Source organism: Athalia rosae, chromosome 3 (genome assembly GCF_917208135.1).
Source record: "Athalia rosae chromosome 3, iyAthRosa1.1, whole genome shotgun sequence".
NCBI classification, from domain to species: domain Eukaryota; kingdom Metazoa; phylum Arthropoda; class Insecta; order Hymenoptera; family Athaliidae; genus Athalia; species Athalia rosae.
This window is the reverse complement of record NC_064028.1, coordinates 10,790,593-10,810,565: the sequence shown is the minus strand read 5'-3', so window position 1 is coordinate 10,810,565 and position 19,973 is coordinate 10,790,593. Positions and strand designations below refer to the sequence as shown.

Genomic DNA, 19,973 nt, shown 5'->3' with positions numbered 1-19,973 from the left:
TAACTGGAGTTTTGTTTATTTCCACATTTTTCGTCTCTAGCTTCCGGTGTAAACGTAGCTGGAAACCTAATTAGCGCAGTTACCTTTAATCAGCGCGTAATTAATTATATCGCGACCCTCGGAGACTCTAATTACAAACACATGTACTCCTCCTCCTTATTACACGGTGAGTAATTTTTTTTTTGTAAAATCTTGGATAATTGACCCGATAAAAATTTTTCAAAGCACCTACTACTGCGCCTCGTGCGTAATTCTATAGCCGAAATTTCTCACGACCACACGGACGATAATGGTGTCCGTGCGAGGAATTCTTATCTGATAAAATCTCGTCACCGTTTAAGCAATAGCCAGTATTGAGTTATCCATTAACCTCGACGGTATAGTCTTCGAAATTGCAGCTCGTCGACTGACGCAAACACAATTTACGCTTTACCCGACGATCAAATAAGGGCAATATTTACTCGATGAGATTTCAAAGCGAAGATTCGCGCAGATATGCTCGCCGAAGGGGTTGATTTTATTAATTGAAAAGCGACGCCGTCCATCGCGACGACCTCGCTCATTCGATACAACGGTCAGCCCCGCACGATTCGCTCCACTTTCGATATGCCTACACGAGAAGAACGGGGCGAGAAGAAGACAAGAAAGGTTTCCAAAGTTCAACCAACCGCACGGATGCTTTATAGGGTTTTCGGCAAGTTTAATGTACTACATTGGGAATGGAAAGCTTGACCACAACGTACGCTCCGACGACCGTGAACGCCCGCGCGCATCCGTCGTAACCAGGCGCCCGCACCCCCACCAATGTGTAGCCGCAAGTTCACCACCGTCGTAGTCATCGAAGTCCAGACGGCCGGTCACACTTGTTACGCGGTTTCCACGCGTCGTGGAACAACCGAGGGTTTCGCGTGACAAAATTTCGTTCAACTGTAGCGCCTGCGGGGCTACGAGATCCGCGTTGTTCGTTTCTTCTATTTTTCATTACGAAGAGACGAAACAAAGTGTCGAAAGTCAGAGAAGATGTGCCCATCGAAGACGGAAATCGGTCGAGTGTTCGCCGACGATTGTGTCTAACGATATTTCGCGATCGCGAAAAGTTTTCCTCCACTTTTATCGAGAGCGATGTTCGATTCCCGCTGACTCTGGTGTTCGGCGTCGGGTCGGTACTAATTCTTTCATTGGCACCCGCAACGATAAGAACGAAAATGTTTTTCACCCTTCTCGCGCCCTCCGCGACCTTCCAACTCCCACCAACGCCCACGATCACGACCTCGGCGTCGCCTCATCAGGTGTGTTTTCTGAGCGTGACGACTCGGCGGTCCGCTCACGTTGAATCGCGTGACGATTCCGTTTGAATAATCCAGGACTCGTGTTTCCTCGCTATAAAATAAAATACATTCCACCTCGGCGCGGGGTTCGCGCGGGGTACACGTAAATCCAACCAACGTCTGTCGAATCCAGTTTACTAATTACGTGAAATTTATTCCGCGTATACTATACGCTACACGCGCCAAGACGGTATATCGGCCCGATTAATTAACCCGAAGTGGTTCGTGCGCGGGGAGAAGTGAAGCGAGTGAATTATGGATATTGATTGATGAAATTGAGATGGAAGATCCGACGACCACCGAGCTAACCAATTGCTCTAATTACAACGTCACGGACAATTACACAACTTCCGAGGAAGCTACCGGACACCCGTTCGGTTCTGCGTTAAACGTTCCTTACGCGACCTGCGAAGTCCTAGTCGCGGTTTCCGCAGTTTTCGGCAACGGCCTCGTCATCACCGTATTCGCGAGGGAACGACGGCTTCGTCGCCGAACGAACTATTACATAATCTCGTTGGCCACCGCCGATCTGCTCGTCGGTCTCTTCGCCATCCCCTTCGCGATTCTCGCGAGCATCGGTCTACCGAAAAACTTTCACGCCTGCCTCTTCACCGTCTCTGTCCTCGTCGTCCTCTGCACCATCAGCATATTCTGCCTCGTCGCCGTGTCCGTCGATCGGTACTGGGCCATATTACACCCCATGGGATACTCGAGGACCGTGCGGACGAGGACTGCCATAGGTAGTTTTTCCCATTCAAAAATTTCCTTATTTTTACAAATCGATCTATTGCGGTAAAATTTCTACCAAGCTTCGACTCGCGCGCCGATCACGCGCCTCCGGTATGACCGGTTGGCTGGCCGACCTCGAGATTCGAATCACGCCGACCCGAAGTGACCAACGAAACGTTAAACTTTGATAATGCTTATCTGATTATGAAACGCGTTATACTCGCTCGACGAAAAATCCCGTTGGGGGTGGAGCACCCGTGCTTCATCCGAATCGATATTTTATTGGGGTTCGTTGAAAAGTTTTCAGATATCGTCATCGGTGTATCGTCATTCTCACGTCGTTCGTCTCATTGCTCGACGCCAAAATCGAACGGCACAGTTTCGAGATCGGAGAAAACGATGAGAAGAGAGAGAGCTGAAAATGAAACGGAAAAGAGAAGAGATAGGCGACGAATGCAGACGACCACCGGAGAAGAATCGTTGATAGATCAAAGGCGGTTGATACGCCAACCTTCGCGACGAGTGAACCCACGCTTATCTAATATCGTCGGGAACGTATTGCTCGTTGTCCTCCAGCAAATTACCGTCTCCATCGTTATCGGATCGAAGCGAAATTTACGTGGTTGCACGTCGTCGGCGCACACCTGTAAACTATTGCGTTACTTCGAACGAAATAACGGATCGAGATATATCTTACGTCAGTTATGCGGGAAATTGAATAACGACGATCACGGGCAAAAATGAAACTGCAGCAGCTAGGCGAGGTCGTGAAATTGTGCCTACGACACACCGCCGACATTATATTGCACGCCGGTAATAATTAAACAAGCTATATAACCGGCAGAGCTTGTTAATAGCCGGAGCGAAGAAAAACGTAGTTTGCATTAGACCATTCTTTATTTTCTTTGACGAAGTCATCGGTGTAGGCGAGGTGATAAATGGACTCCCAACGGTGCGTTGACTCCGATACCTCGTAGTCTCCTCACCCTCGATGCGCCCGTTGAGTGCTCCGCGTATAGTTTCGACTAACGTTGCTCGTTAGTCGAAATGGAAAAAAAAAACAAAAAACTGTCGGCCAAACGTCGCGTCGCACACGCGAGATGATAATGATTTTTGTTTCTTTTACCGCCGGCCCCGTTGTCCAACTTGGTGTAATTTTTCACGCCTTTTCCGCTTTCGTAGGGATAATTTGCGTATGCTGGATCGCCGGTACTTCCGTTGGATTTCTTCCTCTGATGGGATGGAACGCGGGGAAAAAATCCGACGAAAAATGTCTCTTCACCGAAGTTATGGATTACAATTATCTGGTCTTTCTCTACTTCGCCACCATTGTTTTTCCGGCTCTTCTCATCGCCGCGTTTTACTCCCACATTTATAGGGTCGTTGTGAAGCAGGTCAGTATACGGACGTATGCACGAAACCATCTACTACTACTACTACTACTACTATATGTATGTACGTATACTATAGGTACGTCCATTTGTAAAAAAGCCGACTGTTTTAATATCGCAAATGTGCAATGCCGGCTGTGCACATACCGCAGTGCATAAATCTTTTTTCTGGTGTAGCGAGGTGATGTTGCTCCGCACCCACGTGTGCGCTACACAACCGACATGTTGATATGCCTTATGTACATGCAATATACGATATATCGATTGTTACTCGTGCGTGTCTACGTTTTTCGCGTATACTATACCGTACATTCGGACTGGCCAGCGTGCGGGGCGTTACACCTCATTGACCCGCGACCTAATCTACCGATCCTTCTGATTATTCTAAAAAAGAAAAATAAAAAGAAAAGGCTTTCGCGACGCGAGTTGGAGCCTTCGACTTGTTTCCCGCCATCGTAACCTCGCTGCGTTTCAATATACTCGGCGAAAAGCTTCCGGGAACTACGATGACGACGTCGTTGATTAGAATCTGACGGTGAATCGGGCACAACGTGCGTGTCCAAAGATCGTTGAAATTCAGATTTATTTCGTTATATTAACATGAGAGATAATCGATTACATCAGCACTACAAATATCTCACGGAGGACCTTCTTCTTCTTCTTCGTTTTTTCTAATTTGATTTTCTGTTTCCAGCTGCAGCAGATAATGACAATGAATCCGGGGCGTCGTTCGGAGAATCAGACGGCCGGAACGATGCTCCGTTTGCTGGGAGCGGCGCAAAAACGTGAAGTGAAGGCGACTCAGAATCTCTCTCGAATAGTGATCTTTTTTATACTTTGTTGGTTTCCCCTCTATACGATAAACTGTGTAAAAGCGTTTTGCCCCGACTGCGAGGTGAGCAGTTTTCTTTTGAACTTTTGCATAATTTTGTCCCACCTGAACTCCGCGGGGAATCCCATCCTCTACGCTTATCATTTGAAGGATTTTCGCGCCGCGTTGAAATACTTCATCTGCAAGTTCCTCGTGATGCGCGGCGTCGCCGAACCGAGCGGCGTGAACGTGATCAACGGTCGACACTCCGCTCTGTTTCGCCAAAACGTCAATCAGACCAACGCGGGAGGATCCCTCGCGGCGATCAACGCGAGGAACTTCAGCCTTCGAGCGAGTCAGGCGGCGCGAATCCCGTCGGCGAGCGTCGGGATTCCGCCCCGCGGATTCGGAGCGACGAAATTCACACCGGACTCGTCCCCGACTTACGTCCGGGAGGTCGACGCCTTCATCGACGAAAGTCCCAGCAACGGAGTGAGCCCCGATAACAGCGACCGTCAGACGGACGAAAAATTGTCCCACGACAACTGCAGCGCTTCCGGTGTGTCGTCCGCGGCGATGTCGCCGACGCTCGCCACCCCCAGTCACCTGGAGCTCAGGACTTACAAGAAATTGACCCACCTGAACCTCGAGAACGACGGAACCTCGGCCGAATCCGTATTCGTCATTGATCCCGACGTCAATCACTGCGTATCGTCGAGGGAACGGTTAACGACTTCCGACAAACCGCTGCAGCACTCCCCCGGTGAACCGCAGCTGTTTCGATAACGATATATTATACACCCAACGAAATTACACACGTCGCGTCTCTAGGGAAATTGTAGCCTCTCTTAATTCACCCAATTAGCGACTCGTTATACGAGATTTTCTCAGCGATAAATTTCCTCACCGTATACACCGACGAACCAACCGACGAGGGTCTCGAGGGTCCGCAAAGGACCTCCAGCGGTCCCAGAGAGTTCGGAGGTCCCGGAGGTGGAGAGATCGCGCCTATCGATCATGACCCACGATCGTTAATAATATTTTAATAGCCCCGTAGGTCCAAATTAATTTTCATACGGCGTATCCTGTAATTGTGAAAATCATCTTTTTCGAATTTAGGTTTCTCGCGTATGAAAATTACCAGTTACCATCTGTATACGTATATTGTTACACTACGTGTTGATCGGATGTCCTGTAATACTATAATGTCGGATTATAGGTATGAAAATTTCGAGTACATGTAATCGCGTAAAATGTGTCATTGATTCGCAATGAATTACTTCCGTCGCCGCGAGTATATTTCCAAAGATTTCTTCCACATGTGTAAACGTAGTGATTTTTATCGTATTGTTTCATTGTCAGTCGAGGACAAGCGTTTTGAAATCGCTTATGCCAATAAATGTTGATATTATAAAAAAAAATCTTTATTGGCATTCCATTGCAATTTCATTTTTTCTCAAGTCACACGAAAAAACTGCGAAGTTGTCTTTTAGATATAATAATTGTATGCATAGTTACCTCTGTTTCATCGAATGTATACGTTCGACGACGTTTCCGTGTCGTTTGCTTTGTATAATTTCGTAAAGAAAATATGTGTAACTTATCGTCAAACGAGACCGTTTTGTATCCGCGTATATTTCTCGGTAGAATTTCGTCACTGCTGACGCAAGTCCGTACAAACTTCAACGATAAATTGAATACAAGACTGACAATGAGAAGATTGACAAGAGATCGACGATCCGCGACGTGGTCATAGCTCGTCGTCGGTTAGAAATGTACAAGGGTTGGTTTGGCCTCGTTACGTGTATGTGACTCCCATCGATATTGTCATTACGTTATTATTATGTTGTTGTTGTTGTTTATTTATTTATTTTTTTTTTTTCATAGTCAAGGTATAAAATAAATATGTGGCGTAGAATGAAATGAAAACGTGCCAGTGAACGTATACAGTGTACGCATAAACGGCGTCTTAATATAAAAAAGATATGTGAAATAAACCCGGAATTTCATATACGATCTAAAAGGAATTTAATGATTTTTTCCCCTCCCAATAATTAGTTGATAGACGTCGAGCAAACCGAACGAGCAAAGAACGAAGTTGGCTCTGATCGTTGCACATGTCGCGTTCGTTGACGTGTTTGCAAAGGTTGACACGTGTACATTAAAGCAGCCGAGCAAGAATTAGGTTCGCCTCGAATTCTCGCTATTTATCGGGGCAGATGACGGATCGGGGTAGAATAATGATCGGAATGGAGGTGCCCTTCGCGTCGTCGAGGGCCAGGTCACCGATCGTTGCGGCGAGAAATCCCTTTTGCGCGAAAGACAAGTCTGTCCTAGAAAATAATCGGCTGGGTGATTCGAAGAAATGGATCAACCGGCGTTGCGGTCGGTACGAATTTTTCAACGAACGTGATCGTGAGGGTAAATTAGATTCGGTTATTAGTAAGTGCGAGACGACGATGCGCATTCAGCCGGTGGAGATGAGAAAAATTTTGCAACGCGCCAAGTTTTTAGTTCGTCCCGTTAAATGGCAGGGCGATGAAATTTCTTCGGGAATACCAACGGCCTCGTTGGATCGAGGAAATTCATTCCCACCGGAAGTTCGAACTGTACGCGCGAAGAACGAGCTTCCGACCTTCGAATGCGGAAAGATCGATCCTAAAACCAGGAAAGACGACTCGTCGAATCTGTACGGAAATGCTACTGATTGGGTAAAAAGTTCTTACTTAAGTACAAAGAGCCTGAAAATGGCCGATGACGTAAAAACACTCCAGTCAAAGGACCTCGTAATACGAGGACGAAGCTTAGTTAACGAGCGGAATGAAAACGTGGTGATCAAAACGCCGATAATTAGCGTCATGGACACGTCTGTCGAAGATCAGAGTTCGGAAGTGGGTAGCGAAGAATCGTTGGTGGATCCTGACAGGGTGGTAACCTTGGAAGTTGATCGTTTGGAGATAACGAAGAACGATCCATCTATTTACGAATCAACGGATCACGACCTCGACAAGGTCACGTGGACAATGAATTTTCATTCAAACAAGATCAACGAAAGATCTGAAAAACGCATCCATTTTGAAAACAAAGGAACTACAGCTATCTTGTACCGGTGGCGTAACGTTACCCCGAGGAGTTCGATGCCCTTTCCGAAAACTGACGCAAGTTTTTATTTCAACAAAAACGAAGCGTTGATATTACCCGGCCAGAAAGTAGAGTTCGTCGTTTCGTTTTACAAACGTGAAGCCGGACTCTCGTCGGAATTATGGTGTATGAAAACGGAGCCGGTAACGTCAAAAAAATCATTTTTCCTACGTATGCGAGGCAGCGTCGATTCCGAGGATCCTTTCGCTGGTCAATTGAGAGTAGATTCGTACCTGGATCACCGTATTCGAAATACCACCGTGCGACAGACCGTCGATAACATAATCGGAAGTGTGCGACATCCCAGAGTCGCAGAGCCGATGTACAAGGATCTTTATCTGGAAGAAGAATTATTCTCAGCTGAAAATACCTCTTACTTTTATCACTCGGATTTGATGAAGAAATTTCACCGTTTGTACGAAACGGCCTCACCTTACGGTAAACCAGCGGAAAAATTATCGATATTCAACTTGCGAAAAATTTTGCTAAATATCGAAGACGCGAGTGTGAGACGATCGGCTCTGGAGGAGTTCGGTGATTTGTGTCGACAGTCACTGAGACCCCGTTTACTCAGTACGTCGTTCAATTCGAAGCACGCAATGGTTTACAACGTGCTCTGCGTCTTCTTTGATAAAATGGAAGAGGAGAGTGAACTCGTGAAGAGGAATTGCATCCTAAAGGGCGACGACAGCTCAGAAATAACGAAAAACGACGTCGAAATCGACGTCTCATCGACGTCGTCCACAGCTCGGAGAATCAGCACGAACTCGATTCCGAAGAAAAATGAAAGCTTCGAAACAAACGAATCCGCAGACGTTGCCGTCTATCGAGAGGTCTTCTATATTCGTACATACAAATTACTGGAGGACGCGATATGCCATGCATGTGTAATTATAGACTCCTTGAACAACCTCCAAGGGTTAGAGCAATAAATTTTTTCCTCGCAATTCTGCGCGGTTTCGTATAGGCAGTGCGGTTCATTTTCTTCTCCTAGATTCCAATTTCCTATTCTTCTTTCCGAAGCGATGAATTATCATTTCGTATTCAAAAAAAATAAAAAAAACGCCAGACCTACCTACTCGCATACCTTTTGTAAAATTCCGTCGTGATTATACGCTGAATTTCGTCGCCTGCATCTGCAGAATGCAGCTTACTCTGATATTTTCACCTGAAAGTTGGTGGAGGAAGCGGTGGACCCTGAAACAATTTCTGAAAATTATGACGGGGCAAAAGCACATCGGTAGCAACCGTTAACTTTCGGACTAGGGGAGAGGAGAGGCGAGTGCTAAAGGTAAATCGCATCGAGAAGCTGAGTATCGGTATGAATATCTTCTTACCGATATAATCGTTCGGTTTTTCTCCTAGAGAGAAGGAGCAGCTGGCCGCATGGTATCGTGAACGGAGTTCGATTCGTACTACGCGTTCTATGAAGAAGTTAACGCGCATCAATGATCATCCGTGGATTATCCCCACTCCGTTGTAGGGCGGAAGAGAAATTATAGCTCGGAGATCGTATGTGTAATGGAGAACTTTAATTGAAAAGAGATGATTGAATTAATTAGATGTTCACCGTAGTCGTCCGCGTGTACATACATGTATAATTTATTTAACTAATCATTGCTCTTTATTATCATATATATATATATAGATGTATATATAGTATATTTACGTACAGTACACCTATAATTAAATATAGTATATAATGTATGTATACATATATATAGTATTCTCTGTTATATATATACATACATATATGTATATGTATATATAATATTTCATCTCTGTGTGTGATATATCAGTATTCATTCTTAGGGTAATTAATTAACTAATACATTTTTAATAACACAATAAAACAGAGAGAAAAATTGAGAGAGAAAGACAAACAAGAAGGTGGTGCTATAGAATTATTCTCATAATATGCGTGTACGTAACGACGGTACAGATCATCTAATCATTGGGAACGACGTAATTACTGCAACTGGGAATATAAGGAAAAAGATAATAATAATAATGAATAAATAACAAAAAGGTTATAAACCAGTCGTGTTCGATATTCATGCAATTCTAATTAATAGCAAATTCTATATCTCACGTACTTTCTCTTTCTATTATTTTCGGTATTTTAGTATATTCGTATCGATCGTTACGTCGAAAAATATTATTATTTTATTTATTCATTTTGTTTTATTCTTGTTTTTTTTTTTCTAAGATTTCGCTAGTCTCTGCAATTTTTTATTTACGATGAGAATTGTGATGTCTCTACCAATAATATGAATTTACAAGGAAAACAATCATTAAAAAACAGACCGCGATATATCTATTCAATTTTCAAATCAACGTCAATTATTTAATTTATTTATCCATTCAATCCTATCATGTAATAATGATAATAACTATTTTATTATTATTATTAATATTATTATTAATATTATTATTATCATTAATATTATTATTATTGGTCGAGTATTGAAACATATGAATTCTATTCCCGACATTATACATAAAGTAATATGCGAGTCGTTACAATGGATTAATTTTTTTTGTTTTTCATTTACATATAATTTGTATAGGGATGTATTTTGTAAAACTCCTAGTCGAGAATAGACTCTGTTCAACTTATGTGTAATGAATAAATAATATCTATATCTTATACATATATACAGATAATACGGAGATGCTTCATCTGATTTTGATTCGTGGTCACAATCTATGGTATTTAAATTAATAATACATGGTATATGTATACCTATATATCACGTATACCTATACAATAGCTAAACTTATTTCTGCGTAACTCTAAAGCTGATATAATTAATCATTTATATTTGAAATTTGACTCGCGTGACATTTTCACACTCTTCGTTTTTCTCTTCACTTGCTTGTTATTTCACATTTCTTCATTCCTTATGGTTCATTCATTTTTTACTTTAATCAGAATCATACGATTATGACACGCGAATATGTACATTGATTATCTGCAGCTAATTGTAAGTATATATTTTTCTCTTCTCCAATTATTTCTACATTAGTAATTTATTTTTTTTCTTGGTTATTTTCGTAAGTACTAATTAGCGCGACTCGGTCGTCACACCAGATCCTGCAGAAAGAAGAATAGGCTATGCTGTTTTTATTTGTTTACTTTTTTTCACTTTTCGCTTTGTACAAGTATCTGATCGAATTTTCGAAAAAGTTGACAAAATGGCCGGATAATTTCTATCGGTCTGAAATAATTTATGCATAGTTTCACTTTAATTGATCGAGAATTAATTGCACGAATATAATAGCGAATGATTGTCGTAATTTATCAAATTCGCCGGACAATTTTCGTTAAAATATATTTCAACCGTTCATCGTTATTGCAGGTGTTACAGTGTGCCTATCATAAATTTTCCGAACCCTAAACCTTTTTCTAACTACAGAATATTGGCGCGGACCAATTGGCGTGTGCCTAAGTAATAAAGCTATAATCCCGGTCATTAGGGAGCTGAGAAACGAGCTCCCTTTTTTGTCAAATCATCATCATCGTCACCCTCATCATCGAATCTTCAAACGTGGTAAAAACATCGATTAGCACCGGAGCGATTTACAGTAACAGACGGCAGCTGGGACAGATATGGACGTTTTTTGTTTTTTTTCTAACTTTTATTTTTCACGAAAGGACCTCGCAACAACACGCGGCAGTTTTTGAAATGAAATCCTTCTTTGGGCCGTGAAGAAAAACAAACAGATTCCAATTTTGAAAAAAATAATAACGAATAGCTCGTGACAAATATTCTTATTAAAATCTTCCCGTCGTTATGTAATATCGTGAACAAATTTCTGAATAGCGAAACAAAAAGTTGATGCATATCCATTAATCACGACAACGGGAGCGCAATCGATGAGTACGAGGGCCCAGGCATCGAACTCGGTCATTTTTGAGTATCCCGTTCAATAATCCGAAGGATTGCCGCGTGCTGTGATGGCGAAGAAAATTGAATTTTTGTATCACGATGGAAGTATAAAACCGCTGTCAAAAAATTGATAAGATTTACACGTTTTTTTTTTTTGTTCGAAGGTTTTTTTTTTCTCCCTCCACATTTTTTCTTCTCTACAATTTGCGGTTCGTCGCGCGACGCGATATTAAGCGGACGACGTGTTTATTGTTTATAAATATTCCAATCGATTCTAATATTTCAATGGTATGCACGTACGTACCTATAAATATTATATACCTATGTATATATTTGTATTAGGTATGTATGTATCGATGAAAAAAATCGTGCGCAATACTGAATTAGGTAAATATACATATACATATACAATATAATTATGCTTACATATTATATACTGCACCAAAGTTTTTGATCTCAGTACCTTTGAATAATTTGATATAATTTATATATATAATGTATCTGAATGCTATCTCGTATGTATGTATACCTAGAATAAATCTTTCAATTTCATTTAGTTTTACAGAATTTTTCAACGAATCTTTATACCATCCTCAAATAAAGCTCTGACGATAGAATTTGTTTTTTTCTCTCTCTGCCGTAAAGTTGATTTTCTTTGTATTTATTTAATAATTTCGACCCGCAAATTCCATGAATAATCAACAGTTTTTCTACACAACTATTAATAATACAATTATTTATGGATTAGTACACGGTATCTAATAGATTTGTTTCATTTTTTTTTTTCTCTTTTCTTTTCTTTCTCTCTTTGTTACCGATTCTTCTCCGTCTTATGATATTTACATAATTTATATATTATAGCGTTAATACAGATTAAATACTATGGATAGGTACATTAAATTTTTTGTTAAAGCTTTGTCGCAAGATTATGCCAATTACTTTAGGGTACACAATTCTTAGTGAATTTTGTACATATATTTATATTTACATGTAGCCCCAGACCAGCTGGTTTCGTAAGCAAACAGATGATTATTTCCATTACAATTATTATATATATCCTCTTCTATTCATTCTTTTTTGTTTTCGTCAGAATTATTCATCATAGTTGTTATTATTATTATTATTATTATTAATAATATTATTCTTAATTGTACATCTACTCACGTAATATGTTATATATAAATTAATCACACACCGGTGCTAGAGTGTTTAAGCACTAGATTACGAAATTTGTAAAAGAATTATCGATAGGGAATAATCCGGGAGTGGTTCTCACCATACGGCGCCATATTAAATTTGTATTAGCTTGAGAGATTCTTCGAAATCACGGAATTCGTATCCGTGATTTCGAAGAGTCTCTCTATTCGGTATAGATTTAATGATGAAATTTTCGAAAGCCGCCATCTGATCGGTTCAATTATACCAAAGTAATGTAGACATTAATTAAGTTATATATTGTGCAAGTGTAATGTAGTAGCTATCGCTCGAGCTATCGTAATATTCATTAATTAATTATATATTCTTGGAATTATAATCGAGTATGCGATCTCAGTCTGTCACAGTAATTACTTTCTATATATTCAAAGATCATTAAACCTACGCGTAATTATTTCGGTTATTTATAATATTATTTCTTTGAAAATCATTCATCGATCGATCGAATAATTTCGTCACCGCGCTGCATTCACTCGTCTATCAGCGTCATTTTCCCTGTCATTTTTTCTCTTTTCTCTCAATGTATTCCTACCCTTACACATAAGTTCCTATACATATTTTACTTCAACTATTTATTATTTATTCATTCAATAATTTTTTTCCTCTTCTCCTCGTCTTCTACTCTTCGGCTGTGGTGAGCGAAGAATTTTTTCCCTTTTCTTCGTCAACTTCCTCGCTTTCTTTCTGCTCCTTTTCCTTCTGCAATCTAATTTCCGCGTCTGAAAAAAAACAATTGTCGGATATCAAACCTATGATACTTCGATTGATGACGATCTAGGGGATTTTTTACAGCTCTTCATTTTTCGAGGTCTTTTTTCTTTTTCGTTTTCATTCGATAAACTTTATAATACCTTTAGCCGCCTGCTCTTTCCAGATTTTTTTGTTCTCCCCGAGACAAAGAGTCCAAGGTTTTTTAATCCTGAACCTATTGTCACCTGCAGTCGCTGAAAATTCAAAGCAAATAGGGTTAAGCTGCATGGAAAAGACGGAGGGAAAAAGAAGGTGAAAAAATTTTATGCTCGTTCCGAAGTTAATTACGACATGTAACGGAAAAAACCAGAAATAATTAATTCCGTCCAGTTTCAGGGGTGAAAAACTCTTTACAATGGTTTTGTTCGTGAATGCAAATAAGATATAGTTTGGCGTTACATTTTTTAAACTGAGGAGAATGAGGAAAAGCGAACACGTGAACGGAGTAGAACGAATAATTGTATCGGAAATATCGGAGACGGGGGTTACGATTCGTTATTAATTTTATATTATTCTTACCAGCTTCCGCCTCCTGCGGAACGTCAGTTTTTGGATTTAAAGGTGCCAGAACCGATTCCAACATATCACTGCAGACTTGCATACTCGGTTCCACGATAAATTCGATAAAACCAATCTGAGATTCGGCCACTAAGGTGTTGTTTCGATCGCATAACGGCGAAAACGGGAGACCTAAGGCTCTCTCCTTGTCACCCTGTCGGAAAAATTCCTCGAGAAGCTGCATCGTCCATCTGAAAATTTAGTAACAAAAAAATGGTCAGATACGATTTAAATAACGGTGAAGCTTCTCGAGCAAAAAATATGTGCCCAACCATTGAAAATCTCTTATCAACTGACTATTCGAGGAATATTTTATTAAGAATAAAAAACTCGATGTTCGGAATACGCTGTACGTATATAATTTGATATTGCGTTGGAAGGCAGCCCAAGAACGGAAAGAAAAAAGTGAAAAAAATGGTGCAAAGTTCATTGATATGAAAAAAAGTTTCTGTACGGGCGTTGCGGTTGAAAGGAAGACTATCAATCTTGTGAAAATAGAACATCTACGCTACGTCAGGCTAGAGTTGGGCTAGGTCAAGTTAAGGGTTGTTTACTTATGGTGTAGATCCCATCGCTTCGCAGGGTGAGAAATGTCGCAGCAGTGTAAAACTAGACTGACAGCTTTACTTTTATCAACCGTAGGCTCGGTGAGACTCAATAAATTCTTCATGTTTTTCAACTGTTGAAAATGAAAGCTCATGTCAGTCGCAAGGACCATGTCGATCACCAGAGATCTGAACTCGCGGAATTCTTCTCGTGATAAATTTTGAAGAATGTTGCAATCCTCCTCGCGAAGTATCCTGAAAGCGAATCAAATATATCGCACGAAAAAATAAGAAAAAAAATCATTCGTCGACTGAACTGGAATCGAAGGGAACTTTCTTCGGTGATTAAAAATTTCTTTCGACTTATGTGTACGCAATTTGTGGGCGAAGTGATCTTTTGTTTTTTATTTTACCGAAAACTCGCCGAAATGTGATGATTTTCAAGCACAGCTCTATCGTTATATAAAAGAGCAGTGTCGCTGCCGGACATCACGTGAAAATTGTTCGTCGTTCCAGTGTGTTCGAAATCGTGAATAATCGCTGCTACCAAGGTGGCGAATATCTCCAAATCCGTAAGCCAATTCTGCAATGGGAGAGAGAAAGAGAGAGAAAATTCAGACCCCCAAAAGATACTTGACATAAGAGTGACAAAAAAATAAAATATCACACTCACCATCAGCCCGGTTTGACACAAGACGTAGTGCATAGTCTGAGCGACGTCGGCGGCGTGTAGATTGTTATGATAAGGATTTCTATGTCTGCAGTATCCCTCTTCGACCCTCACCAGAAAGCTTTCAAGGACGGCGGGCGGTACTTTAAATTTGTGGATCATTCCGTATCGATTGAGAAGATCGTATCCAAGGTACCGAATCGGAGCTCCAGAGGCGGCTTCGTTCAGCGAGAAGACGTCGAAGGACCAATCGTCCAACGTCTTTTCAAACACAAAGGATTTTAATTACATACAACAATGATACAAAGAAAAAGACAATGGAAACAAAAAAAAACTACCGCGTTGCGGAAAACGCCTAGAATACGGAGGGATAATTGGTTTTACCAACTAATTAGGCCAGACGCGCGTGATTGGGACATTAAGTAAACAAAAAACAGAGAACAACCTCTCTCCCGACGAATTTTTGACGTATCTTCGGAAGGAGGAGAAAATAATCGCTCGATGTTTCTTTTCAATTTTCGCAGAGACGGGCGGTGTGGGATCATGAAAAGGAAAAATCCTTATGTTCTGTATCGCATCAACTAGTAATTGCCTTTCCCGAACTCGTTGGGAGTTGAAGAAGCCTCGATTTTCCATTGAACTGCGAAATTTCGTGTAGTCGGTTGAATACAAATCGGAATTTCTTACAAATTCAAGCTTTCTTTACATTTCAACTGAGAAGTTGTGTCTGTGTACGATTTCCTTTTCCAACCTTTGTTGAGGAATTGAACGTAATTATTACTACAAAACAAAAAAGAATAAGAGAAATATGAATAAAAGAATGGCTTCCTTTATATTACCATTCCTCTCGACAATATCACTCGTTTTATTGTCCGGTAACAATTTTATTTATCTTTATTCATTCATTTCTTTTTTGTTTTTTGTTTTTTTTTTTTTCAAGCGTTCTTCCATTATTCTGATTCAGATTCTTTTCTACAGTCGAAACGATAAAAAACATGTGGGGTAACCGCGAGGTTTCTCTATCCATCGAATCACGCGCGTCTCACTTATTTTTAATATTTTTTTGTTTCTTTTCAACGGAAATTGAATAATCACTCGGTGAAAAATTTTCATCTCATTCACCGCATCGAATGCGAACATTCGCAAGTTAACGGAAACAGTGTTCTCGTTCTGCCGAATCGCAAATTGCAAAAAGGAGAAATCTAAACGAAATTCCACGGCGAAGAGGAGAACTTTTTTTTTCTCCGAGTGAAATTTTCATGACTCGAGAAATGTAAATGGCGAAAATGAAGGAAAAGAGAACCCAAATATCACATGATCACGACCTTTAGAACTCTGACGACGTCCTCCGGGAATTGCATGAGGGGTGTTGTTGTAACCTTCCTATAAATTCGGTCGACAAAGATTCCAGCGCGGATAGCGTGTGCCACAGATCGAAACTTTGGCTTTTCATCAGCTTTGCGTCGAGTGGTTGCCAGCTGCCTGGTGAAGGTAGATGCCAACCATTCGCGAACTTCGGGAGGCACCGCGTCCGGCTGAACCTCTGACAACTCGTCATCTTCGTCCGCCAAACGTCTGGCAAAGATTTGATGGAAAAAAAAAACAAAAAAAAAATTTCTCATGTAAGTACAAGCCAGTAAAATATTTAAACACAGCATATAATCAAAGAAAATGGTTTCGTCCAGTGGACACTATTGTTTTTTTCTTTTTTTTTTAAATCTGATGCCATGATGATAACTACTTGAAAAAGAGCAGCGAATTAAATTATCACCTATTGTAGTATTATATTATACAGGAAATATTTATTATGTAATTATTAAATATAAATATATATAATTATATATATGTATACTTCGAGTGAGGTTCGGATATTGATTAGTTTTTGGTTTTATTGCTTTTTTTGTTTTCGTTAAAAATAATTCGAAAGAATAAATAAGCTAAGCGCTTCTACTATGACGTACTGGTTCGCTACATACTATACATGGGTATGTACAGATCGGGAATACAACGGTTTGTTGTTTTTGGCTTGCCACTTCACAGACTAGTTGTGAAATTTCAATGAAAATTATAAACAATTATGAATATTCTACAGAAACTAAACACGTATATACGTAAACTACGTTATAACCAATAAGCGGTAATGTAATATTCAAATATTGAAATTATATACATTAATTAATTGCAACGACGAGGACTGCTGTTGAATTATGTACTCTGCAACAACAAGCTCTGTTGTGGGTGGAACACATGTGTCGATTTAGTTTCGTTATTATTATCATCTAATATTATTATTATGTATTATATTCCGTGTATCGAATATAAATAAGTTACGTCAATCACATAAAGATCACTGTAATTTTTTCAACACATGCAGCGTACGATGAAATCAACGATTTGTTTGAAATTTTTCAAACTCTAATTTTGCACCGTATTTTCAAGTGATCGTTTAATTCCGCATTTCCGGTTGATAAAAATGCAATAAAAACAAAAGATGAAAAAATTAATATAAATATATTTAAAAAATCGCACGAAAACTACGTACAGTATTAAACAAATTTCAAGACGTATTCGCGGAATTGATGATAACAACTCGATTACGTATTTAATCTCACAGATAGTATAACTGTTGAAAAATTAAAACAAAAAGTAATGACTAACAATAATGAAAAAGGATAAAAAACAATAACAAGATCTGAAATGAAAAGACGAATGAAAAAATACCCACTTTCGATATTTCTAAGGTTTCAATAATTCTGATCACGATCAATTTTCTATTACCTATTATACGTACGGTATAGTATTAATGGTACCTGTACGAACAAATAAGTAAAACGCAAACGAGTCGGGTTTTTTCATTTTTTTTTTTTCCGCTTTTTTACGCTACTATTAATGATGTACTATGCGTATATCGCAGATAGTAATACCTACTTTGACGTATATGCAGGTGGAGTGAAAATAAATGAACCAATATTTCTTGGGAAAACAAATATGACGCTCGAATACCGAGCAAACGTATGGGTACGTTTATGCTGTACTTTTACAAATGACGTCGAGAATCGCGCGTTGACGCGATGCGTAATTAAAGAGAGGAGGTTTCTACACCTCCAATTTTCTATAGGTGTTTTTTTCTTTGTTATACTTTTTTCTTTTTCATCTCTATTTTTATCCTTCGTTGTTATATTCTCCTGTAATCATTCTCTATTTTCTACCGCCGTTTTTGTTTGCTTGTCGGTTTTTTATTTCACTTGTTTTCCGGGTTTTGCGAATTGTCTGAACAATAATCGAAGCACAAAAGCGCGAACATCACGTGCTTCGAGCTGATAAATCCGTAGAACAAAAGTCCTGCGCAGCTAGTAGTGAAATGAATGTGAACTTACTGGGCATATATTCAAGTGGAAATGATATCAATGGAAATGAAAATCAATTCAAACAAAATGGGGAACTCGAGTGCATCGAACTGTGGAAAAAATATTGCAATCGAATTTTAACTAATTTTCTTATATTTCCGTCATCACGTCGCCGAGTATCACAACGCGTCTGATTATGGGTCTACTAATTTTAATCTTTGGATATTTTTTCTTTTTTCCTTTTTTCCTCATCGCGATTTTTTACCTTTCTTCACGATTACACGTACGAATTAATCACACGATGCATCATGGGGTAAGAATCGTGCACTCGATATACAAGCACTAACAGAAAAACTTTACGAATTTAAAACGTGCATAACGTAGGAAGTCGAAAAAAAAAACTTCTATTCGTTGGTTTCAAGTATTTTTGGAATTTACAAATAATTCAACCGCAGTATCCAGAATTGAAACCTCACAATTCATATTACGAGTTACGAGGGCCCAATTTCGTGGAACATGCTGTGAAATTATTGAATTTTACCATAATCCTCAATCAAAAAAACCAAAAAGCAATTCTCCCCATTTAATGAATCGATGGAAAGTAATTGTGTACATTCCACTAAAATTATAATGCGAACAAACATTCAATTGTACAAGCATTCCTTTCAATGTACTCGCAAATAAAGAACCCTTAAAAAGTACCAGTATATATACGTATACTTATACACGTAATCTATAGATTCAAATATCAATGTCATTATGTATTGAAACCCGAAAAAATCTGTCAAAAATGAAAGAAAGAAGCTAAATTGGCTGCTCATCAGGAGACGGGGAGGGTGAACGCCTGATGAGTAGGCAATTCAACTTACCGACCGAGTAAACGCCGCTTGGGGAAGACGGGGTTGTATTTGGACGAGTAGAACCGGTGGAACGTAACGGGGAACTGAGAAGAGTGTCGTCTTACAAAACGGCAAACAATGAGCGGAATTTCTATATTATATATGCGTATATGTATACATACATATACCACACGATGTAACTAAAATGTATTCACATAAACGTTGGAAGGCATACATATGTATCTATGTACAAGGCAAGCGAGTAATAAGATATATAGGTATGTATAGTACATATGAAAGATACAGCGAAGATCAAGAATAAGCGGGTGAGCAGAAACAGGCTACAGAAGCATCGAGCTTTTGGCTTTGTAGTGGCTTTTGGTAATTGGAGAAACTGGAAAATGGGAACAAACCTACTACAAGGCGCGCCAGGTTGGCGTCGCGACGCTGTCTTCTCTTGGCGTTCCGCCTGATCCCTTCAATTAGGAAAACACCAACCGTTATCATACAGATATCGAAACATCACAAGATTCATAACGCACGTTTAGGTAACATTAACACGTCAATGGTAATAATAATTATAACAATGTCTATAGTAATAATAATAATAATGATAATAGTAATATACGAGTAGACTCAACATCCACATGTGGGGTACATAGAGGTATATATAATATGCATTAATGACGTCACATTATAGTAAAACTAATAAAAATTCGGTAAACAGTCATTCGGGGGAGTAAAAGAAAACTTTTA

The 19,973-nt window shown here is 39.6% G+C and overlaps 3 protein-coding genes across 14 annotated transcripts in view; 2 read left to right on the top strand and 1 right to left on the bottom strand.

The window, feature by feature from the left end:
• The first annotated feature begins 62 nt into the window (after nt 1–62).
• On the top strand, nt 63–6,272 carry LOC105690064 (adenosine receptor A2b-like). The gene is made up of 3 exons (XM_012407561.4): nt 63–2,068; nt 3,240–3,451; nt 4,143–6,272. The coding sequence occupies exons 1-3, from the start codon at nt 1,609–1,611 to the stop codon at nt 5,043–5,045; spliced, it is 1,575 nt and encodes a 524-aa protein (XP_012262984.2). The 5' UTR covers nt 63–1,608; the 3' UTR covers nt 5,046–6,272.
• A 134-nt stretch (nt 6,273–6,406) lies between these two features.
• LOC125500355 lies at nt 6,407–9,271 on the top strand. Its single transcript, XM_048653045.1, has 2 exons — nt 6,407–8,691; nt 8,766–9,271. Exon 1 carries the CDS (start codon nt 6,479–6,481, stop codon nt 8,330–8,332), a length of 1,854 nt encoding a protein of 617 aa, XP_048509002.1. The 5' UTR covers nt 6,407–6,478; the 3' UTR covers nt 8,333–8,691; nt 8,766–9,271.
• Nucleotides 9,272–9,511: 240 nt separating this feature from the next.
• The window catches only part of LOC105690049 (dual specificity calcium/calmodulin-dependent 3',5'-cyclic nucleotide phosphodiesterase 1), a 130,156-nt gene continuing 119,694 nt past the window's right edge, over nt 9,512–19,973 (bottom strand). For 10 of the 12 annotated variants that reach the window (XM_048653037.1, XM_048653042.1, XM_048653041.1 and 7 more), the window contains 8 exons: nt 19,631–19,693; nt 16,357–16,606; nt 15,035–15,292; nt 14,775–14,944; nt 14,371–14,616; nt 13,778–14,007; nt 13,360–13,452; nt 9,512–13,227 (listed from right to left, as the gene is read on the bottom strand). In XM_048653037.1, coding sequence (XP_048508994.1) covers nt 13,127–13,227; nt 13,360–13,452; nt 13,778–14,007; nt 14,371–14,616; nt 14,775–14,944; nt 15,035–15,292; nt 16,357–16,606; nt 19,631–19,693 — 1,411 coding nt within the window. In that variant the 3' untranslated portion in view covers nt 9,512–13,126. The remainder of the gene's footprint in view (nt 13,228–13,359; nt 13,453–13,777; nt 14,008–14,370; nt 14,617–14,774; nt 14,945–15,034; nt 15,293–16,356; nt 16,607–19,630; nt 19,694–19,973) is intronic. The other 2 variants (XM_048653032.1, XM_048653039.1) reach the window with 1 other exon arrangement.